Source organism: Talpa occidentalis, unplaced genomic scaffold, assembly GCF_014898055.3.
Source record: "Talpa occidentalis isolate TD23 unplaced genomic scaffold, MPIMG_talOcc4v2.1 talOcc4.10, whole genome shotgun sequence".
Lineage (NCBI taxonomy): Eukaryota > Metazoa > Chordata > Mammalia > Eulipotyphla > Talpidae > Talpa > Talpa occidentalis.
The window spans coordinates 83,993,777-84,018,285 of NW_023600993.1; the positions used below are offsets into that span (position 1 = coordinate 83,993,777).

The 24,509-nt window shown below is 42.6% G+C and overlaps 2 protein-coding genes and 1 pseudogene across 5 annotated transcripts in view; 1 reads left to right on the forward strand and 2 right to left on the reverse strand.

Annotated features, from left to right (window-relative positions):
* Nucleotides 1–11,862, reverse strand: part of RPN2 (ribophorin II) — a 52,248-nt gene extending 40,386 nt beyond the window's left edge. The window contains exons 1-4 of one of the 2 annotated variants that reach the window (XM_054696677.1): nt 11,609–11,862; nt 7,919–8,112; nt 1,856–1,951; nt 1,179–1,354 (exon numbers count right to left, since the gene is read on the reverse strand). In XM_054696677.1, coding sequence (XP_054552652.1) covers nt 1,179–1,354; nt 1,856–1,951; nt 7,919–8,112; nt 11,609–11,621 — 479 coding nt within the window. In that variant the 5' untranslated portion in view covers nt 11,622–11,862. The remainder of the gene's footprint in view (nt 1–1,178; nt 1,355–1,855; nt 1,952–7,918; nt 8,113–11,608) is intronic. The other variant, XM_037495491.2, reaches the window with a different exon arrangement.
* Nucleotides 11,408–24,509, forward strand: part of MROH8 (maestro heat like repeat family member 8) — a 57,619-nt gene continuing 44,517 nt past the window's right edge. For all 3 annotated transcript variants that reach the window (XM_037495449.2, XM_037495456.2, XM_037495464.2), the window contains exons 1-3: nt 11,408–11,755; nt 16,673–16,794; nt 18,887–19,032. In XM_037495449.2, the coding sequence (XP_037351346.1) occupies nt 11,469–11,755; nt 16,673–16,794; nt 18,887–19,032 (555 nt within the window). In that variant the 5' untranslated portion in view covers nt 11,408–11,468. The remainder of the gene's footprint in view (nt 11,756–16,672; nt 16,795–18,886; nt 19,033–24,509) is intronic.
* On the reverse strand, nt 23,085–23,863 carry LOC119233065 (60S ribosomal protein L7a-like; annotated as a pseudogene).

Below are 24,509 nucleotides of genomic sequence, written 5' to 3' on the forward strand. Positions count from 1 at the left end.
TGAAGAAGGAGATTTTCCTTTATACCTGCAGGAAACTGGGAAAATTTTTCTGTACAAGGTGATGTCAAAGTGAGGCACTGACAGTGACATCATGACATAAGAAGATGGTGACTGGGAAGCATTCCACAGGTGATTATGTGAACAGTTCAAAATAACGTGACCTGGAATTGAACAAGGACCAAGCACTATGCAAAATGTGATCAAAACGTCAGTCCTGGGAAAAGTATCAGTCCCAATGTCGAATATAAGCAGGATGAGAGTGATAGAGGTACTATCCACTGCCTGTGAACCCAGCCCTTAACAAAGGCATCAAGTTTAGAAAACTTTTGGTTCTTAGCAAAAACAAAACAAAGTTACACAAAACTAGAAAACAATGGAACTGTTCTGCAACAGGGAATTGGTGTCACCAACTACTTGCTAACCAGGCAACAGGAGTCCAGGTGGTCTACACTCTTTCAGGGGTTGAAATTAGATGAGGGACACACAGAAAACAAAAACCACATAATGTAAATGAGAACTTTTAGTGATAAATGAAAAAATAAGAAAAAATGGCATATGATCACTTTTTAAGTTTAGTAAGCATCCTTGTATTAGTTATAACTTACATATGTAACAAGCAGTCAACATGCTCAGAGTTTCTTTCTTATATTCTCCTTCACCTAAACCTTTTGCAAAGTTAGTAAGTCTGATTCCTAGAATACCCTCCTCTCCCAGGACTTACCTCTCCCACTGGGTGCAGCTGTCTTAGAAACTTCTCCTTAGCCCTCCTTCAACGCAGGGCCTCCCCTGCCAACATCTTGCTGTGCCCTGCCCTAGCCTCACAGGGGATGCCTGTGACTCAATGGCTCACTCTCCCTTCGTTATCTCCTCCCTTGGTTATCTATCTTCCTACCAGTCTCTAACCTCAAGGGCAACTTGGTCTCTAGGTGGTAGCCTGTTTATGCTCTGATTTGGTACTTGCCTTTTGCCTGAGCAGCTTAGGGAAGGTCGTGTCTAAGTGAGCTCTATGAGGATAGGGACTTTACCTGCTTTAGTTCAATATTACATCTACAGTGTCTACCAGAACATCTGGCACATAGCAGTTACCCAGAAAGTATTTTCTAAACCAAAGAATGAGCCCTCTCAAGTTAGTGCCCAACATAAATGAAATCTAGAAAGCACTCAAGATGATGACTCACGCGAGCACAGTCTCTTCCTTGCTGAGGCGAGCGGTAAGGGCACCAAGTGCTTCTTGGGAAGCCAGGGGCAGGCCAAAGCCACTGAGGGCTGCAACTGCATGGTAGATCTGGGTAACAGATGAATCTTCACTGACAGCTGCCAGAAGCAGATCTTTGGTTTCATTGGAAATAGAGATCTAAGAAAGGATTGGCAAACACGGAGATTTAGAACAGATGCTGGCATGCAGAGCAGTTGTCCACGTCATACCACGTGCTCACATGATCGTTGCCCCTCAACTCCCAACACCAGAACTGAATGTCTATAAAATCTCAGCACAACACTTCAGAAAATGCTGACAAGGCTTCTCTGTTCAACAAAATGGACTTCTAGAAATCTGGTGTCTGGTGGGGGGATTATTCCTTTACTTTGAAAGTGTTTAAATATTAAAGGGAGATGGAAAGAAAAATCAAGGCTTCCCAGAAGACAGGCAACAATTATAGGGAAAAACTTATTTAAAATTCATGAAAAGGAGAAAAATAAGCAATGCTTCCTTAAGGGAAAAAAAAAAAACCCACAAGAATGGACTTCCCACCCCATTTACGAAAACTTGCTTAAAAAATAATCTGACATGAACCTCCCTCTTTAAAAATATACTTTCCAGCTTAAAGTGCATATACATGTAGGAATCTGGACTCACCTCACACCCTGAGAGGGCATGGCTGGACTGGGCAGCGTAGAAAAGGGAATCCACGTTGCTGGAGTCAAGGTTTGATTTAATGAAGGCGCATGCTTTCTAAGCAGGGGGGAAAAGTAAAGGATAAATGGTGATATATACAGAGATTGGGAAAAGCACACGTTTTTGGATGGTAAAATTCTAAGCAATCTGAGAGCCAAAAGTATGAGTTACATAACATTTCACTTTTTAAGCAGTTATTTTACAGAGGACACTGTACTACCCAAAACTGCTGACTTCCTAGAAGGAACAACAAACCTGAAGGCACTCTAGTTCTTCTGAGTCCTAGAAAGAAAGGAAAGAAACTATTTTCGCTCATCACCTACTCTGGTATGACCTGTGCTGGTTGTTTACGATGGTCATCCTTTTACTGAACATAGGACTCATCCCCATTTAACAGAAAAAGAAACTGAAGCTTGGAGTGGGTGATGAAGGTGACAAAGCTAGTAAGTGGCCAAGTGTCTTCTCTCATTCCAGCCATACTAGGGTCTCCACTTTGACATTTCCAATGTTAAGTCAGGCTCAACGTATCTAAAGTGCACTCGAAAGCTTCTGTTTCTTCACCTGGATTCTCCAGCTCATGTACTGGCATCACCATGCGCCCTACTAGCTACAGCAGGAACCTGGGAATCATTCTTGCCTTTCCCTTACCCCCAAGTCTATTGAGTTTCTTTCCATTTCTCAAACCCAGTCCCCCTACCCACTGGCATCTCTCATTGTCTAATGAGGGCCCTTGCCATTTCTCACCTAGAAGATTACAATCATCTCCTATCTGGTCTCAAACCATGAATCCATTCCTCATGCTGCTTCAAGAGTGATCTTTACAAAACACAAATGGAACCAAGCTACTTTCCTACTAAAACCCTTGTGTGATTTCTTATTATTCTCAGAACAAGAACCAAAATTTCTTATACAGCATAAAACGCTCCCATGACTGACTCATTCTCTCCGCCAGCTTCATCACCACTTTCCCTACCTCCAACTCCAAAGTAGCACCCAGCAGTCCGTGGCAGCCCATGTTTTTGACCCTATTACTTTTACCACCCCCTGCCAGGAGAACCTATCCCTTGTCCTTTCTGTATGCCAAACCAGTTCCTATCTTTATCTCTGCTCAGATGTCACTCTTTCAGAGAGTCTTCACCAACATTCATCTCAGGATGAGATTCACCTCAGGATAGGCCAGGTGGTCTCCTATCTCAGTGCTCTCCCAAAGCGCTTACCATACTGTCCCAACTATCTGAGAAGAGACATCATTCATAGTACCTGGCACAGAGTAGGCACATAAAAGACTAGTGCTATTTCTGTATATTAAACTCCAAGAAATATCATTTAACAGCTATATTGCTAAATATTTTGGTTGAAAAGACATAAAATTCAGCTATTCAAAACTGAATGGCAATAAAAAGTTAAAAGTGGGTGCATCTGGGCATAAGGCAAGGTTGGCCACATGATGGATTGCTGCTTTCCACTCACAGCTATCCTACATTATCTGATGTTTTACTGTATGAATGTGCACTTAAACCTTGTTAATTTATAAATAAAATTTAAATAAGAGTCTCAAAACAAATGTTTTAACCAGAAGTTTGAAATAAAGCAAGGAGATAACGAAAAAGAACTAAACATTTCACACTGCACAGATCAGGGATCTGTAGAATAAAACCTATTTGAGGAGTCCTTTCAGCAGTGTGGGCAAGCTTAAGATGTGTGCTCTGTCGCCACCTGGTGCTTTAACAGTGATACAACAGCACCCAAGGCACCCAGAAGGTGGTTACAGTCACTGCCACTATTTTTTGAGTACTTAGTATTTGTCAATCTCTGTTCTGGCAGCTCCTCATTTTCATCCTCTTTAGTCTGGCCATTCAACTCTATAGTTTTTCTCTACTAGGAACACTTTTCATCCATTTTCTCTCTCCCTAGGCTACCTCATCCACGTCAATGACTGTATCCAGCACCTCTATGCAAGTAATCCTCAGATGTATACCCCAATTCAGACTTTTCTCAATGACCACTTGATGACTCAAAGGCAAGGCAAGCTCAGGATGGTGAAGACCAAATTCATGTCTCCCACACAAATCTAATTCTTACAGGATAGTCCAACCACTCATCTATGCAACAATCTTGCCCTATATCCCATGCCATAGTCTGTCCTCTACAAAGTACAAGTCTTTCCAAAATGAAAACTGGGTCCTGATATTTGCTACTTAAAATCAATTGCTTTTTATAGGAAGAGCAAAGTCTCTACTGTGGTGACCAGGGCACTGAGACTTGGCCCCAGGCCTTCTCCAGCCTCACTCCTCTTTCTTCCACTCTGTTGGACACGCAGTTTCCTTATAGTCTCTCAAATGTAACCTGCTCCCAGGTGTGCACAGGTACTTTGCACATGCTATTCCCTCTGCAAAATCCCTTCCCTTCTCCACCTCCCAGTTGATTTCTGCTTTTTCTTTAGAATTTAGATCAGCCATATCTTACTTCATTTATAAACAGCTATTGAGTGCCTACCACATGCCAGGTGCTATTCCAGGCACTGGAGACATACAACAAATAAAAAGGTCCACTATTTATAACAGTGTATATTTCACTTTCATAAAACTCATCACTATTACAAAGATCCATGTATACATTTTATTATATGACAACTACTTCCATTATTACAGCATACATTCCAGTAGAGCAGAGACTCTTTTTCTGTCCAACACTAAATCTTCAGAGCCTACCTACTACCATATTTAGCACACAGAAACTATCCAGAAACTCACTAAATACCTGTTGAGTGACTAAAAGATTCAGCAGCAATCAGCACAGATGGCAACTTCCTCTGCAGGAGGTTGGGGTTTATACTAAATTTTCTCAACAGACAAAACACGTGAGCTGCCCTCTCTGCTGGACTCCACAGGATTTTCCATATACTTCATAAGCACCTGGTCTCACTCCTATGATGCCTGACTCCTCTAGATGAGCTCTGTGGTCTTTTCTGCACTTGGGATAATGCCTGGCACAGAGCAGGTGTTCCTTACATTATTTACTGTCTGAAGGTGTATCTGATTCTATGCTATGCCCAGCAACTACCTGAGTGCCTGGGCCTCAAGAGCACTCAGTACTTGTACAATGGAAACAAATATACTTCCCTCTATATGCATTTACCCTATGTCAGACAACGAACTAAGCACTTCATACTTATTTTCTCATCTGAAATGAAAGATGTTCACTCCTAACACCCAGAGCTGCTTTCAATTCTCATATTCTTATTAAACTCCAACCTACCCAGTTTTTGCTGCTAAAATCTCTTGTGACAAAATAACCAAAATCTCCCCTAAGGATCTACCTGTGAGAGCAACCAAATCAGAGCATCTAGCATGGCTGAAGGAGCTCTTCCAATCAGCTGAAAATAAAAGTCAAGCAGAGGGCCTCCCCGGTGGCGCAGCGGTTGAGTGCTGGGTTGCGAAGCTGCCCGCGGCCTCTGCGGCGCCGGTTCGATCCCCGGCTGCTCCCCGGCCACCGGAGGAGGGTCCCACATGGCGCGCAGACCTCTCCTGCCGCCCGCTGCTCCCCTCAGCAGTGTACTTCGGTCCTTCTGCCTGCTCTGCTCCCCGCTCTGGCTCTGGTGAATTCTCTCACCCTCCCGCGCTTCTGACTGTGCCCAGTGCTTGTATAAACAAACAAACAAACAAACAAATAAATAAATAAAACATGCCTCTATTAAAAAAAAAAAGTCAAGCAGAACATGTGGCAGTAATGGAGACTTCACTCAATGGGTTTATTTGGCACCTAATGAAAATTTAACAGGTCTGAAATTGCCATACCACTCCCTTCCTTCCACTACTTCTAATGCACACACCACAAAACCACCACATCACATTTCCTAAGTGACTTGAAGACAAAGTATGAGTAACCCATTTATTTTCTGATTAAAAGGGCACACTTAGAGATCCTCCATTTCCATTCAGCTGAAGTTTACAATTCACTCATTCAACACCTATTTGTATGTAACCAATGGGGATAATTGAGAGAGGGAAAAAAGTCAAAGAGCATTAAATACTATTCTACAATATAGCGCTACTAATAATAGCCATTACTCACTATATACTTAGCACAAGCAACCACTATGCTAATTGCCCTATAAACATCACCTATGAGCTAAGTACCATTCTTATCTCTACCTTACAGATGAGAAAACAAAGACAAGGAGAAGTTCAATAAGCTGCACAGGCCCTTAGCTGTACAACAATGAAGTCAAGATCTTGAAGCCAAGCAGCCTAACTTTAAAGTCTGTATTTTAAACACAAAGCTGGCCTTATCACTGCGCTGCAACTGTCGGGATGGCTTTAATCTACATTTCAAATCCTGACCAATGTACCTTCAAACTCATGACCATCAGCAGAGAACATCTTGAGGAGTAAGTATCTCTAAATCCATGATGAACTCCAAATCAAGAAGTAAAAAGGTACTGCTCTGGTCAAAGTGAGAGTGACTCACCAGGGCCTAGCCCTGATGCTCAGTAAACAAGTGCCCAATGAACATGTAGTTCATACTGTTGATCCAGTGATGCAGACAGCTCACCACTCTCCACAGAAAAGGAACCATTAGTTCTGAAGGAAACAAAGGGCAGGAGCTCTGAAACCAGAGCCAGAGAGGGCCACAGGGCAGCTTAAGGCAAAGAAACTCAGGAGACTAAATGGACAAGTTATCATTCACTAAAACGCATTGTGTGGAAGAGGATTATACCACCCTGATCTGTAGAACCCAGGTATGACCCACATGACTTGCTTTAGGCAACAAAATGAGAAAAAGAAGTGGCACATATCTCTGCTATAAGCAGAAGTTTTAACTGTCGTGCTTTCATTTGCCTACTGCCTAAGTTTCAGATGAGACTGTTCTCCATTGGCTAAATCTTGGATGGAAGAAATAGGGAGCAAAGCCCGTGTTGAGCCATGCCATCATAACATGAGCAAAATATCAGATTTTGTCACAAGTCACTGAGACTTTGGATCATTTCTATGATAACATGTGAAAAGGTGGGCAGAATTCTGAAGATGCTATCTTGAGATTTCTATTCACTGATTATTCACTCAAACACTAATCTAAGAACTGCTATGAAGGAATTTTACAAGTGGAAAGAAAGCCCCAGTTCAGCTGACCTCAGAATTCAAATTATCCAGGCAGACCTGACTAAAACAGGCAAGCCCTTTAATAGTATTTTTTTTCCAGTTGGTAGCAGAAAAGAAAGTCAGAGGGATTTGAAGAGAAAGGACTCGACTTGCCATTCCAGACTGATATGGGGTAGGGGAGACCACATGAGAAGAAATGCAGGTGGTCTTGAGGAATAATTCACTCAAGACTGTTCTAGGGCCTCCATGGTGGCCTAGGGGTTAACTCTCAGTGCTGTCACCACTATGGCCTAAGTTCGATCCCCAGCCAGGGAGCTGAACCATATGGTGCAGCAGACCTCTCCTGCCTCGCCCACTGCTCCCCTCAGCAGTGTATTTCAGTGTATCCGCATGTTCTGCTCCCACCTCTGTCTCTGGTGAATCTTCTCACCCCCTGCACTTCTGGCCAATACATCCTAGTTTTTCTATGCAAAAATAAAAAAAAAAAAAAAAAGAAAAGAAAAGACTTCTAAAATTCAGGAAAGGTTAATCATGAGGCATTTCCTTTATCAAAGGTCCAAGGATATCAAAAATGCCTGATGCAATGACTGTCACTGTTTAATAAATCTGAATATCCCCAATCTTGAATTCCTTCAATATTCAGTAGCCACACACAGAGCAATTAACAACTACATGTGGTATTATACAGTCTCACTCAGAGCTACAGTAACAGTTCTTAAAGGATCACTGACTCTTCTTTATATTCTGCTACAAGCACTTCAAAGAGTCCTAAACATACATTAGGCATTTCAAACAAACAAAAAATCTGTCTAATTGGCAAAAATATGTCTTATTTTAACCTTGGTAATTCTCAAATGAGTTATTAAGTACACAGAAGGAGCACAGTGAAGGGATGAGGCCACCAAGTTGAAAGCAGCCTTACCTTTACATCTGGCACCTGGGCCCCAAGGCTCCTGAGTCCCACAATGGAGTAGAAAGCAGATTCCAAACTTGTGAAAGGGCGATCCAGTGCAGCTTTCAGTCTTTCCACGTCATGCTTGGTGAGGTAGTGAGTGGGCGTCAGAGCTTGGATGCTGGCTATGATTGTCAGGGCCAATAGGAAGACAGTGCTTGAACCTTGGGAGGAAACGACTATTAAACACATGCCATACTGTTCCAGAGTTCTATACACAACTCCAATGATGATGCACACCAAGGTCTGGGAATCATATCATGTGAGGAAGGGTGAGGCGACTGGGAGGTTTAACCTGGAAAGAAGACTTGGGTGCAAGGGGGGGGTCCTGTCTTCAACTATCTGAGGGACACCCCAGCAGCTCACATATCTCAAGCAGAGCACCCATCAGACATTCCTATGCCCCTCAAGAAAACCTGATGCTGAATTCTCATCAGGGCCTTGCCCACCTCTAAGATTTTCCTGCTTCAATTTTGATTTCTGTTTTCAGGTCAAGTATGTCTTCCTTCAAAAGATTCCCAACTGTTCTCCCCTAGCTTTGGCCCCCAGTACTGTAAAATACTGAAGAACATGGCTTCTGGGGCCAAATTTAAATCCTTACTATGCCATGATTAGCCGTGTGACCAAAGCAGTTAAAATGCGGCTATTCTGCGTCTCAGTTTCCACAAGTGTAAAGTGAGATCATGATAATACCTACCTCAGGGTTGTTAAGAGCATTACCTAAGTAAATACAGAAAGACCTTAGACTAGTGACTGGCATTTAGTAAGTGTTATAGCATTATCTAATTTTTATCTACTATTTCTAATAACATGATTACTGCTGTTGTTTATATCCACTCATAGCAACTTGTACTTCTCCTATGCAGTATTTTTTACAATTAAAATCAATGATGTAATTATCTGATAACTCTGCTAAACTGTAAGCTCCACAAGGATAGTTTTTCTTGTTCATCCCAGAATTTCCAAAATAGTACTGAATTAATATTTGTTGAATGGAAAAAAAAAATCCTTTTTCTATTATGCCTCAGGGGACATGAAAAAGCTATAGGAGTGGTACATTTCTACTTTTCATTTAAAAAAAAAAGTTTTGAAAAAGCTGCTTTACAAATTGTCTGCCACCCAAGTAATAGTAAGCACAAGGCTAACCATGGTCCAAATCCCTTTGCCCACGGTGTCAAATTTAGTTTGAACTAGAACCCGCTAAGAAAGGTAATTAATATATCCTTTTTTTACAAATAGGAAAACTGAGGGCCGAACAGCTTGCACATAATCAATACTGATCTTAAACCCAGGTCTAACTATAGTGTTCACACTCTTATTTTTTGAAAAATATTGGTGGATGTCTAATTAAGGGCATAAATTTACTTTAGTGCATGTATATGTTAAATAACCTAAAGAATGTGAAAGTTCTTTAAAAAAAAAAACACTAGAAAGAGAGCTATAATTTAATATTCATCAAATATTAAATGCCCACTATGTACCAAGTACTTTTTGGTGTGAAAGGTACAGCAAAAAAACAAAACAAAAACTCTCAACCCCGTGCAACTTACATTTTAGGACAAGAAAGACATTACACAAAATAAGAAATACAGGTTACCACATTAGAAGTGAAATGTGTTATGGAGAAATACTGCTGGGGAGAAGGGAGCCCTGTGGAAAGCTGCAATTTTAAACAAAGATATTGTGTACAGACCTGAAAAATAAGAAAACACAAATCACAAAGATTTTGAGGGAAATTATGACAAAAAGAAAAGTGGCAAAGACCCTGAATCAGAAGTGTATATGGTGCTTTTTCACATCAACCACAAGACAGTATAGCAGAGAGGAGTACATGAAGAGAGGCAGGGAAGAGGTGATAGCAGAGACCAAATCCAGAGGGCCCTGTAACCACTATAGGGACTTAGCTTTTATTGAGCAAGATGGGAGACACTGGTTTGAGCTGGGTGATCTGACTTATTTTTTTTTAAATTTTTTTTTTAAAGATTTATTTATTTATACAAGCACTGGGTACAGTCAGAAGGGCGGGAGGGTGAGAGAATTCACCAGAACCAGAGCAGGCAGAGGGACCGAAGTACACTGCTGAGGGGAGCAGCGGGCAGCAGGAGAGGTCTGTGAGCCATGTGGGACCCTCCTCCGGTGGCTGGAGAGCAGCCGGGGATCGAACCGGCGCTGCAGAGGCTGCAGAGAGCTTCGCAACCCAGCGTTCAACCGCTGCGCCACCGGGGAGGCCCTCTGACTTATATTTTAACAGAAGTACTGTGTTGAGAATAAACAATATTGTGTTGAGACTACGTAGGAGCAGGGACAGCAGTTGGGATATCAGTTAGAAGACTATTTTCACAATCCAAGTAAAAAGGTGATGATGGTTTGAGCCAAGGTGACAGCAATGGAAGTGTTCAGAAGTGGTCAAAGTCGGGCTAGAATTCAGTTTAAGCCAGAAAGAAAAGAGAAAGAGGATACTGAATCTCCAGTATCTTGTGTCCATGCATGTACACAATATATTAAGATTTAGTGAATGACGCTGATTAGCATTTTCCCACTCAGACTGTAAATTCCCCTAACACAGCATCTGTGTCAGAATCTCAATGTTCCCACTTTTTTATTAATAACTTTTTTTGGCTGAAATTTGAGCACTTGGTATGTGTCAGGTATGCTCATACTACCCTAAGTACTCTGCATGCATTAGGTCATTAAATTCTCACAACAGCCAAGCGAGGTGGCCATTATCTGCATTTTACAGACCAAAAAAAATTGAGGCTCAGATGTAATTTCTTGCCCTAAGACACATAACTAGAAGCAGGCAGTCTGACTCCTATGTCAGTTTTTAACCCCTCTACTACCTCCAACTTCTCAAATGAATCAGTGACTTATTCCTTAAGTTACCCTGGGCAAGTTACTTTCTTTCTCTGAGTAGCCTCTTACCTGCCAAATAAAAATAAAGCACATATTTCCCAAGTCGTGATGCGTCTGCGTTCTGCACAGTGCGCACTCCATAACTGGTAAGGCAGGTAACTTCACTGAGAGCTTACTTACCGCCAAAGCACAAAGTTATGCTCACACACCATCTCATTTAATACTCGCAGCACCGTATACGAGGCAAATAATATAACAAACCTATTTTACAAATGACAGAGTTGCAGAGGGCTTAAGTAACCCTCCGGGTCACATAACCGATAAGTGGCAGCCTACAAATGTGCACCCCGTGAGTCTAACTTCAGAACTTTCGCTCTAAAATCTAAGCCCCAGGAGAGAGAAGCTTTTGCTCCTTTCCCTAAAGAGAAAGCTACAGCCAAAGGACAATTTGCCCAAAAGCTCACTTAGGCCGCCTGGCCCGGGAGGCCGGACGAGCCAAATGAATGAGTGAAGCCGGCCCCAGGGTGAAGCGCGGTCGCGGTCCGGCGGCTGGGCCTCGGGGGGACCCGTAGACCACCGCACCCCCCCCACACCCCCACCCCTCCGGTCGCAGGCACTCCCACCCGCTGGCCGCCCCGCTGCCGGACCCTAGAACCCGAGAAAGCCCATGCCCTTGCCCCGCAGGGGAAGGGGATCCCGCTTGGTCGGCTCCCGAGTGGTCAGCACTAGCCCCCCGCGAGCGACGGCCCACTGCCCAAGGCGAGCCGGCCGCGGGGACCCCTCACTGAGCCATGCGCAACGCCTCACCCGGCGGCGCCATTCCTCCGAGCAGGTCCCACCAGGGTCCGAGCCGCAGGCTGACTTCCGCTCAGGAAAGTGGCTCCAGGAGCGCGCCGGAGGGGACGTCAGTGATTCGAAGGAGGCTTTACGTGCCGGGATGGGGTCTAGGCACAGGTCAGTCCCCGCCGTTCCACTAGGCCGGGCCGCTTCGAGCGGGCCTGGCCGGGATTCTAGGCCCGGTGCCCGCGAAGCCCCGCGGTCCTTCCGCACAGGCGCTCTTCACCGCCCCCCGGCGTCGTGGCCCACTTGGAACCGACCGCCTCGCAACGGTCCTATTCCGGCCGCTCCCGGGACGCGGTTGGCCGAGGCCTCGGGGTAGGCCCGAGACGGGGCCCCCGCTGATTGGCCCGTCGCGTTGATTGGCCGATCGCGGTGTCACTCAGCCGTGGCTCTGCAGCCCGGCCAGATTTAAAGGCGCGGGAGGGGGCCGGTGGGCAGGGTGAGCTGTAATAAAGAGGTTTGTTTGTTTTTAGAAAACTGTGGCAATTTCCCCCAAAGATTATTTCAGTTGTTAATAACTGGCCAGCGAGTGATGTTTTCTCGGACTTGCGAAGCATCGGTGTGGACTCGATGATTCCTCACACTTAGCTCTGTGAGGAGCGATTTAGGGCAGCTTTACCCAAGAAGTAACTGGCTCAACAATGGAAGTGACTTATCTAAGAACTCCAGTTACCGAGTCTGCTGGATAACACGACAGCGAACTGAGCCCCTGAGTAGATTATTTAATTTACTCACCACCAGTGTGTGAATCATGTGCTGACAGGTATTCTCATTTTAAAGAGAAGGAGCCGTAACGGTTTGAACCCAAGCAGTGTGACTATAATCCACGCCTCCCAACTATTGTGAACACACAAAAATATGCACAGTACGGTCAGTCTTATTACCATTATTACTGTTCCAAATAAGGGAGAGTTAGTTCTTTCTGTGTCTGGTATTGTGCTGTTCAGTATCTTAGATACTAGGTGAATGTGAGTATTTAAGTTTGAATGGAACTAAATTAAAGTTGAAAATTAACGTTGAAATTTTATCCACAAGTGGATAGTGGATAAGGTAGTGGACAGCACAGACTTACAGAACATTTCCACTATCACAGAAAGTTCTGTTCGACAGTTCTTATCTAGAATATATAAAGAATTCTGGGCCTCCCTGGTGGCTCAGGGGTTAAGACATAACCTGTGAGGCTATCTGCAGCCTCTGCAGCACTAGTTCGATCCCCTCGCTGGCCAGGGAACTACCCACATGGCGCAGCAGACCTCTCCTGGCTCACCTGCGGCTCCCCTCCAGCAGTATATTTCAGTACCTCTATCTGTTTTGCTCCCCACTGTCTCTTTGGTGAATCCTCTCACACAAAGCCTGATTTATTTCTCTATCAACTTAATGATAGAGATAATGTTAATAGAAATTAGACCTAAAAGTGGGTCATGTCTGTATACTTTACATTATGAATAGAACAAAATCGTGAGGAAATATTCTTCTAGTGTTTGAAGACATCCAATTTAAAAAAGAAGTCACTGAAATTTCAATGACATCTTACTCATTAACAGAAATTAAAATACCAGCTAGCATTCACTTAAGAACTACACTTGGGGACTCTGTTGTTAAACATTTACCAACAAACTCTTTTAAGCAGTCCAATGAAAAACATGGGCAAAAGACACTTTAGCAAAGATACGCATATGGGGTCGACTTCCCTGGTGGCCTAGGGGTTAAGTCTCAGTGCTATCATAGTGACAACCCACCTTGAGAAGGCCAGAGTTCAATCTACACACAGAGCAGCAGACCTGCCTGGCCTGCTCCCCTTAGCAGTGTATTTCAGTAAATCCACCTGGTCTGTTCCCATTCTGTCTCTGGTGAATCTTCTCACCCCCTGTGCCTCTGACCTACATCCCAGTTCTTCTGCACAAAAATAAAATCTTAAAAAAAAAAATACACATATAGTAAGTAGACATATAAAAAGATGATCAATAACATTGCAAATTACACCATAGTGAGATACTGTTGCACATACCTTGAAATGATCAATATAAAAAAAGTCCAGCAATACTAGAAGTTGACAAGAATGTGAAGCAACTGAAACTCCTAGGTGGTTTGTTTTTAATTAACTGTTTTTTTTGTTGTTTTTTTTTTTTTGTGGGACCCTCGCCAGCGGCCTGCAGAGGCTGCGGGCAGCCTCGCAGCCCAGCACTCAACCACTGCACCACCAGGGGAGGCCTTAACTACTTTTTTAAGTTGTTAAAGTAATAAGGGCACACAGGAAAAAATTCAAACTTCATTGGATTGTTTTTTCCCCTGAAATTGTTGTATTTAGTATTGATTAAATGAAAATATGAATACTTACAAAACATTTGTAAGGAAAAATAATGATTCAGTGAAACTGTACCTGAAGTTCTCTTTCTGGGTCTACCCAGTCTATCCCATTCTACCCCATTCTACCTCCCTCCCCTGCCCTCAGACTTCCCCGTCTTGCAGGTCAGATTGTTGCTTTACTTTTTTTTTTTTTTAAGATAGATTTATTTATTTATTTATTTATTTATTTATTTATTTATTTATTTATACACGCACTGGGTTCAGTCAGAAGCGTGGGAGGGTGCGAGAATTCACCAGAGCCAGAGCGGGGAGCAGAACAGGCAGAAGGACCGAAGTACACTGCTGAGGGGAGCAGCGGGCGGCAGGAGAGGTCCAAGCACCATGTGGGACCCTTGCCCAGCAGCCGGGGATCTAACTGGCGCTGCAGAGGCTGCGGGCAGCTTCGCAACCCAAGCTCAACCGCTGTGCCACCAGGGAGGCCCTGTTTCTTTACTTTTCTTCACAGTATTAGTATGTATGTTTATGGTGTTTCATATTTATTTATGTTTATATTATAACAGTATTTGTTTACTTTTGCATATTTTTAACTTTATATAAATGGAATTTACTGCATAGTTTTTCCATAACTTTCTTTTTTCTCTCAACATTGTTAGATTTATCTATGTCAGTGTACATTACTAAAACTCATTTTTACTGCTATGTAGTACTTCATTGGTTGAATATACTACATTTTACTCTACTCTTGCTAGACCATTGGGTGTCTCCAGTTTTTTGTTTTTTTTTTAAGATTTATTTGTTTATGCATACAAGAACTGGGGTATAGGCCAGAGGTACAGGGTGGTGAGAGGATTCACTAGAGACAGAGTGAGGAGCAGAACATGCAGATTGATTGAAGTACACTGCTGAGGGAGGCAGCAGGCAAGTCAGGAGAGGTCTGCTGCGCCAGTGGGAAGCTCCCTGTCCAGGGATCGAACTTGTGCTACAGTGGCTGTGGAGAGCTTCATAGGTTGTGTCTTAACCCCTTGCACCACCAGGGAGGCCCGGGTGTCTCCAGTTTTTTTCTATGATGACTACTGCTATGAAAATTCTTTTATATATATTTCTGGTGCACAAAAGTTTCACTGAAATACATTGTTGGGAATGGAATAGTGAGGCATGGTGTATGTACATTTTCAACTTTACTAGATAATGCAAATCATTTCTAAAGTGATTGTACCAATTCACACTGCTAACGGCAATTTCTAAGAATTGTTTTTACTCCACATCTTTGTCAAATTTGATGTTCATGTCCACATTTTAAAAATGTCAAACAACACAGAAATTCAAAAACTAAATTTTTCTATCAAGTCTCTTGCACTGATGTTAGGTTTAAGTTTCCTATGCCAAAATGTCTATCCAACATTTTTCTGTGCGTATCTGTACGCGCACTCTCACATACACACACACACACACACACACACACACACTTATAGCTTCACACACACTTAATAGCTTTTGTGAAATCACTGATTTCTTTTAATAAACATGGAATCATAGCCATGGTTTGGCAACTTGTTTTTTCATTCAATAATGTATGCTAAACATTCAGTCATTCACTCAGTGTGTATTGACATTACCATGTGCCAAACACTATTCTCTATCTTTTTTTTTTAAAGATTTATTTATTTGTGTATACAAGAACTGGGGTACAGGCCACAAGTGTGGGGGGTGAGAGGATTCACCAGAGACAGAGAGGGGAACAGAACAGGCAGACTGACTTAAATACACTGCTGAGGGGAGCAGCGGGTGAGACAGGAATGGTCTGCCGCGCCATGTGGGTAGCTCCCTGGCCGGGGATGGAACTCGTGCTGCAGTGGCTGTGGATAGCTTCATAGGTTGCATCTTAACCCCCTGCGCCACCAGGGAGGCCCTATTCTCTACTCTTGAAATGCATTTATGAACAAAATAGCCAAAGATCCTTGCCCTCATGAAGCTTAGATTTTAGCAAGAGGAAATAGATGATAACAAGATGAACAAATAAGTGAATGGTCTATTAGAAGGTGTGTGCTGTAGAAAAAGTGGGAAACAGGAGAATTAAAGGAAGTCTCTTTTAACTGTACCATAGCACTTCTTACCATTCACTCTCCATGAGGCTGACAATATGCTAGTTGCTGAGACTACAACTATGACCATGTAGACAGAGTTCCTTCTCTTACAGAGCTTGTAGTCTAATGGAAGATAGTCAATAAACACAATGAATAAAATAATTGTAAGTAATGGTTAAAAACTGAGGAGAAAATGAGAACGTAACTTGGAGCTGGGATGGAGAGGAGCCACTTAGCCTAGACTGGTTATTAATAAATATTTCTCTGTGGGCCTCCTCTGGTGGTGCAGGCAGTTGAGCGCTGCGCTGGGAAGCTGTCCACAGCCTCTGCAGCGACGTTAGATTCCGGCCTGCCAGCGAGGGTCCCACATGGCGCAGCAGACCTCTCCTGACTTGCCTGCTGCTCCCCTTAGCAGTGTACTTCGTCAGTCTGCCTGTTCTGTTCCCCACTCTGTCTCTGGTGAATCCTCTCACCCTCCCGCACATGTGACCTGTACCCCAATTCTTGTATAAATAATAAATAAATAAATCTTTAAAAATATATATATATTTCTCTGAGAGGTGAGGTTTAAACTTTCACTTGACTGATAAGATAAGGAGTCCTAAAAAACTAATTTTTCAAATCCCTTCTTCTTTCCTAGGACTAATAGGAGGGAAGAAGTAGTGATCCCTTGTGCTTCTGACAGTGATTCAGGAAGTGTGGATTTGCAGCTCAGTAATTTAGAGGAAATTAAAAAAGATCCAAGTAGTCTTGAACTTACAGGTAAAAAGGGGAAAGGATTTTTTTTTTAATGAAAGGAGGGAGCGGGGGAATGGGAAACTCTTTTCAAATCAAGTCGCTGGGTGACCAACCCTTAGTTAGATTTTGACAATGAATTTGGTTCCTGACTTTGAGACCTTAAAATATGGATGGCAAAGTGAGATGAAATACATTGTTGTAGACATATAGGAAATTAAACTGGGCCCTGCAACAGATAATCCTGCAAACTTGCACAAAGCTTCAGTGCAACAAGGATTCTGAGACGGGAAACATAGATGTGAGTGGAATCTGAATTGGGCTGCAGAAAACTGTCTTTCATTTATACTACAAATATTTGTTGAGTACCAGATGCTGGTCATGCAAAATGAACAAGGCTTATATAGTCCCTGCCTTTATCAAATTTACATTATAGTGCTAAAAATGACCCCCCAAAAGTAGACAAACAGGTTGTATAAGTAAGCACTATGAAAGTCTACGAGCAACTGGGATAGAATGAGATAGAATGGGCAGGACTCAAATGAGAATTTTGGAAGTTATGGTTACGTTCTTTCTTTAATAATATTTAGGAGGATAATTCGCCAAAGTGAGCAAAAAGGGGATTTAGGAAAGGTATCCTGGAGCTGAGTCCTGAAGGATGAGTGGGAGTTAGCTAAATAAAGAGGTGGGAGAGGGCCTCCCCAGTGGCACAGCGGTTGAGCGCTGGGTTGCGAAGCTGCCCGCAGCCTCTGCGGCGCCGGTTCGATCCCCGGCTGCTCCCCAGCCACCGGAGGAGGGTCCCACATGGGGCACAGACCTCTCCTGCCGCCCGCTGCTCCCCTCAGCAGTGTACTTCGATCCTTCTGCCTGCTCTGCTCCCCGCTCTGGTGAATTCTCTCACCCTCCCACGCTTCTGACTGTACCCAGTGCTTGTACAAATAAATTAATTAATTAATAAAAAAAATAAAATAAAATAAAATAAAGAGGTGGGAGAAAGTGGAGGAGAGGAAGGAGAAACATACACATAGAAGGAAGAGCCTGTGCTAGCAAGGATCAGTAGTGAATAAGAACATGGCTTCAATAATTGCATTTAGTGGATAACAAGAATGTGGAAGGGAATCAGAGGAATTTGCAGAAGCTATAATTCTGGATACCAAGAGGAACACACAAAAAGTGTAATAAGATGATAGCTGTGTTAAGGGGAAAATAGTAAGACTATTTGTCCAATAAAAATAAGAGGCTGGGTATTGACAAATAGAGGTGGTCAGGATATAACTCTACAGAAAAAGGAAAATGATGCCCTCATAATCCTTGTCACTCAGTTAGCAACAGAATAGTATTTGCCAACACTCATGGTACTAGGCCTTTATCAAACCGTTGAAGTGGGTTCTTTTATCATCCCCATTTTGGAAATGAAGAAATAGGCCCTGAAAAAGCAAGGCCACACAAAGAACACTAGAAAGCAGCAGAGCAAGGATCAAGCCTCAGCAGACCACCTCTGGAATACTACTGGAGTCTGCTCAAAATCAACATGCCTGAGGTGGGAAAGGAGATACCTCCAGCACTCCAGCTATAGCTTGGCCCACTGGAAAGAAAGGAGTATCAGCAAGAGGCTGGTACTTTATTTTTAGCTTTTGTCACCACAGAGTCACAGCCTTTTGAGCTGGAATAGTAATGTTTGCTGTTTAAGTGCTTAGTACAGACAAGATAACCAGGGTAAGCCTTTTGTAACTATTATCTCACTTAATGTTCCCACTAATTCCATTTTACAGATAAGGAAACTAAACTTCCAGAAGGCAAACTAACTTGATAAAGTTACAGTTTCTCACACAAATAAGAGGTAGAGCCAGGATTCAAACAAGTCTCAAACTGAGATGTTCATAACTACTTCAAGAGAGCTTAATCCTAAAGGGTTTTGTAGTTTAGGAAGCCCTTAGAGAATGCTGAATTTGTAATTGAGAAAATGAGACTCAGAGAAGGGAAGGGAATTAGTCAAGGTCATACAGCAAGTAGCAAAGGTGAAAACAGGACCAGTCTATCCTGATAGTCAGTGATTCTCCCCATTAAACTATGTAACTTCATATAGACATGTCAGCCAGTGACTTTTTCTTGGTATTAGACTTAGACATCACTGACCTCCCTGGACTCTCTGAGGAATCCCTCACAGATAACCTCAAGCACCCGAGCCACCAGGTCCCCCTCAGCAATATCACCAGTGAGAGGCTGATCCAGTCCATCCAGGAAGTTTTTAATAGGGAATTAAAGGTATGTACAAACAATCATTACATGTTATCTTATCCTTCCATTTATATAAATATTTTACACATTTATTATTTAATTTGAAAATATTTTACAGACTGTGAAATTAATATTTATACTTTCATCTACATGTTTTTGTAAAATGTCTTTATATTTATAAAAATAATCAAATTTCTATAAAATCAAAACCATAATTTAAAAAGTTAGCCTTCCAATCCTACTCTTCTGAGATAACTACTGTTAACATTTTGATGTATGTATTTTCAGATTTTTTTTTCTATGCATACAAACATATGTAATTATAGAAAAACATATATTTGAAAAAATACATGTAATTATAGAAAATTATTATATGTAGAAAAAATTTTCAACATTAATAACTATATCTCTATTATCCTATTTAATTGTACAGTATTCCATTGTTTGGGTGAATCATTTGTTCATTCATTCATTCAATGAAGAGCACATAACAGAAGAACTTATTAGGGAAGGTATTTCTGAGGAAATGACTCAGATCTGAGTAATGAATAAGAGAAACTAGGAGATGGTAGAATTAGAGGGAAATAGGAAATGGTATATTTAACAACTCTTGGCTCAAAGGAACAGAGTATGATTGAGGAATTGGAAAAGGCGTGGTTTCTGTAAGTCATGGTGACAAAATGAGGCTGAAGAGGTAGGTAGAGTGAGACCATACAGGTCCTTGAAAATAAGATAAGATTTTTTTTACCCTAAGAACAATAAAATGAACATCCTAATTTACATAACTAATACTCCCACCATTAGCCAGTGAGGTCCTTTCTAATTCTTAATGTTATTTGACAAATAATCTTATGTGTGGTTCTCTGTACTCCTCAAATGATTCTCCAGGGTAAATTCCTGGATGTAGTGTTGCTGAATCAACAGATACATATTCTTTTAAAGCTTTTAATCGATATTAGTAAATTATTCCCTGCGATCTTAAGCCTATATGTATTCTCATTGGCAGAATATATTAAATGCCCGGTTATGTACAGCTGTCCAAAATCAGTATTACTTTTTGTTTTTAATTTTGTCTAATAAACAAAAAAAGTATATCTGTTTATTTCCTTTATTTCATGACATGGCCCATCCTGCTGTGTAGTTTCTTGCTTGGTCTGGATCTTTATGAGAGGCAATTATTGCAGTAACATCTCTCTAGTTTGTGTTTCCAGTGAAGTCACCTTTTATATGTCTTTTAAATTTTAATCAGTCAATCAACAAATAATGAATGAGCATCTACTGTTAATAAGATACTGTATTCAACACTGGGGAGAAGTTGGAGTGATAAGATTAAAAGTGTTCACAAGCACACAATCTGTTATAGGACAGGGAGAGGGGCAGCCCAAACCCCGCAAACCTGCCTATTCTAAATGGGTTCTGCCATCCGCCGCATCAACACAAAACATAGGAGACTTTAATGGGAAGGAACTTTAATTAAACTAGGAAACAATATAGGTAAGGCAAAGAGTCTAGTTTCTAAATGAAGCACCCAAAGTTACCCATCCCCTCGTGGGTAAAAGTCCATCCATATGGGATCGGCCCAGAACAAGGCCCCAAAGTCTACCACAAGTCTAAAACATCTTCCAGTGGGGACCCACAGAAAAGGGTCACAAACAACTGGACAAGCCCGGAAGGAAAAGAGCAAAATCAACATCCAGATAAAAGCTGCCATTGTCACCTCCCCACGGGTCTCACCCACATCTGTGTCACCCAGTCCACGACCAAAAGACAAGCACAGTTTCTTCACGTGTCTCTAGGCTCCACGCGCCTCCTCCAGGTCTCCTGGCTCCATCCTGCTTCCTTTCTTCCTCAGTCTCTTCTGCAGCTTTTCCTCTTGCTGCTCAGCTCCACCCTCCCTTGGGTGGGGCAGGGAACCTCCCCCTTTCCTGGGGACCACCCTGTTACAAAACCAGGGTGCACCCATCACATGGAATACTATCCAGCAATAAAAGGCACAAATTCCTGATACATGTCAACAAGTTAGATGAATCTCAAAGACTGATACTGACCAAAAGAAGACGATCCCCAAAGGTTATAGATGGTATGTTTCCAGTTACATGGAATTCCAAAAAGAAAAAACAAATGCTATCATGATCAAGAACAGATCAGTGGTTCCTAGGAATTAGGGTATGGGGGAGGGTATGATTTCAAAAGGGTTGCATGAGGGAAAATTTGGGGGTAATGGAATTGCTCTATATCTTGATGGTAGTAATAGTTACATGGACTTATGCATGTATTAGGACTTATGCACATATTTTTCACTCTCCCCCTTAAAAGGTGAATTTTAGCATGTGGAGTGTAAAAAAATAGCCTTGGAAAAGAGGATGAGGAGGGTCTCTAGATTGCTGGTAATCTCTTACTGATTATATGGTGTTTTTTTCTTTGTTTTTAAAGATTTATTTATTTATGTATAGAAGAACTGGGGTACAGGCCAGAGGTATGGAGGGTGAGAGGATTCACCAGAGACAGAGTGGGGAGCAGAACAGGCAGACTGACTGAAGCACACCACCGAGGGGAGCAGCAGGCGAGTCAGGAGAATTCCACTGTGCCATGTGGGTGGCTCCCTGGCCGGGGATAGAACTCGTGCTGCAATGGCTACAGAACGCTTCATAGGTTGTATCTTAACCCCTTGAGCCACCAGGGAGGCCCTGGTGTGTTGTTTTTTTTTTTTTTTAAACAACTATTGAGATAGCTTTGACATGTATAAATTGTATAGATATCATATCTACAACTTGATGTTTTGATATTTGTATACATTGTGAAAAGATTACCACAATCTAGAATAATTTATTTGTCACATCTACATAGTTGCCACTGTATGTGTGTGATGAAGTTTAAGATCCTTTTAGCAGGGCCTCCCCGGTGGCGCAGCGGTTGAGCGCTGGGTTGCGAAGCTGCACGCGGCCTCTGCGGCGCCGGTTCGATCCCCGGCTGCTCCCCGGCCACCGGAGGAGGGTCCCACATGGCGTGCAGACCTCCCCTGCCGCCCGCTGCTCCCCTCAGCAGTGTGCTTCGGTCCTTCTGCCTGCTCTGCTCCCCGCTCTGGCTCTGGTGAATTCTCTCACCCTCCCGCGCTTCTGACTGTACCCAGTGCATGTATGAACAGAACAAAACAAACAAACCAGCAAACAAATAAATAAAGCATGCCTCTATTAAAAAAATAAAAAAAAAAAAAAAAAAAAAAAAGATCCTTTTAGCAAATTTCAGGTATTTAATACAGTATCTATTACTGTAGTCACCATTGCTGTACCTTAGTTTTCCATAATTCATTCTTCTAGCATGAATGAAACTGTATCCTTTGATTAGCATCTCCCCATTACACTCACACCGCTGCCCCAGGCTGCCACCATTCTATCCTCTGTTTCTATGAGTTTGACTTCTAGACTCCACATATAAGTGAGATTGTGCCACTTTTGTATTTGTGTGTCTGACTTATTCACATACCTTCCCCATTTTTATTCATGTTGTCACAAATGAGAGGATTTCCTTTTTTTTAAAAGCTGAACCATATTCCATTATATGTATACATATCACATTTTCTTTACACATTCCTCCATCAATAGATATTTGTGTTCATATCTTGGCTATTGTGAATAAAAATGCAATGGAAAGAGTGCTTATATCTCTTTGAAATCCAGACTTCATTTCCTCTGGATATACAGTCGTTCATCTCTTAGCAACAGGCATACATTCTGAGAAATGTGTGGTTAGGCAATTTTGTCATTGTGTGAACATCATACAGTGCAATTCCATGACTAGGTGGAATAGCCTCCTACACACCGAGGCCGTGTGGTGTGGACTGTTGGGACCACCATTGTGAATGTGATCTGTCATTGACAAATGTTAATCAGAGTATGCTATGTATATGTGGATTTTTTGGTTTGTGAAAAATCATCAGACTTTACCTTTTCTCTGTCTATAATGCCAATATAATTTCTAAGAAACACTTAAGGCCAGCATGTTGGTCTTTACGTTTTTGGAGGAGGGGGAGAAGGACATTCATTATTATTTTTATGTACAGAAGAAGTGACAGCATACACTTAGCCCATTTTAATGGCAAGTTCTTTCGCCTTTGCCTTTTCTAGCTTGGTGAAGTGAGCCACCAATTTTTGACCCAAGACAGTGCCTCCCCAGTGATGTCAGATCTCACTGTATCTGTCATTGTAATTGGTCCTGATAGCTTCCACCAGCATGGCCAGGGCTCCTTTGTTTTCTGAGTTAACCGTTGCAATGGCGACAGTGGTACAAGTCTTTCTGTGGACCAATCGCCCCAGCCTCACCTTCTCCTTGATAATGCAGTAGGAAACCCCAGTCACCCGGCACAGGGCAGGCAGGAACATGACCAGCTCGATAGGGTCCACATCATGCGTGATCACCACCAGCTGAGCCTTCTTGTTCTCCACCAGGGTGGTGACGTTATTAACCCCTCCTCAAAGTATAGGTGGCCTCTTAGTGGGAACATCCCCTTCGCTAGAAACTTTCTTTTCAGCTTGAGCCAACAATCTCTGCTTCTTCTCTTGCTTGATCTCTGGTCTGTATTTGTGGGCCAGCTTAAGCAATTGAGTAGTTCTTTGGCTGTCAAAGGCCTGGGTGAGGTGGTTAATGGCAGGAAGCATTACAGATGCTGCTGCAGCCTCACCTAGTGGGGCCATTTGACAAAGCTGGTGAGGTGCCTCTTGGGCTGGATGTCCTGTGCAATGACAGAATTTTTGGGCCTTTTCTCAAACAGGGAATTTACCACCTTTTTTGCCTCCTGCTTCTGCAGGACAGCAGGGGCCTGGGCCACCTTCTTCCCCTTGGCCTTCTTTCCTTTTGACATATTGGATAGCAACAGCATAAAATGGCCTTTACTTTTGACTTCAACTATTCTTTATCTTTTTCCCCCCAGAGGATTTTATATAAAGGATTTCTGTGTAATTAATAAAGGGCTTGGATTGCTGCATGAATTGGGAATAAACAGGTCTACTCCTTGCCGTGACCTGAATTCACAACTGGTCAGGGAAATAGATGAATAAGAAGTTAATTTTGTCAGACTGTCACAGATGCCATAATATACTCATGTGGTGTATGAATACACAGCATGATGCCTGACCCTATTTCAGATATCTATTATTTTAGATAATGAGTGATCTAGGTCTTAAAAGATGTATAGATTTTAGTTAGTTAACTAGCATAGAGAACACAGAAGATGCAAAGGTCCAGAAGCAAGAAAAGGCAGCATAAAGTTAATTTGATTAGCACTCAGAATGCTGGGGGAGAAAGGCAAGAAGTGAACTTGAAGAGGCTGTCTGGGGGCCTCCCCGGTGGCGCAGCGGTTGAACGCTGGGTTGCGAAGCTGCCCGCGGCCTCTGCAGCGCCGGTTCGATCCCTGGCTGCTCCCCAGCCACTGGAGGAGGGTCCCACATGGTGCGCAGACCTCTCCTGCCGCCCGCTACTCCCCTCAGCAGTGTGCTTCGGTCCTTCTG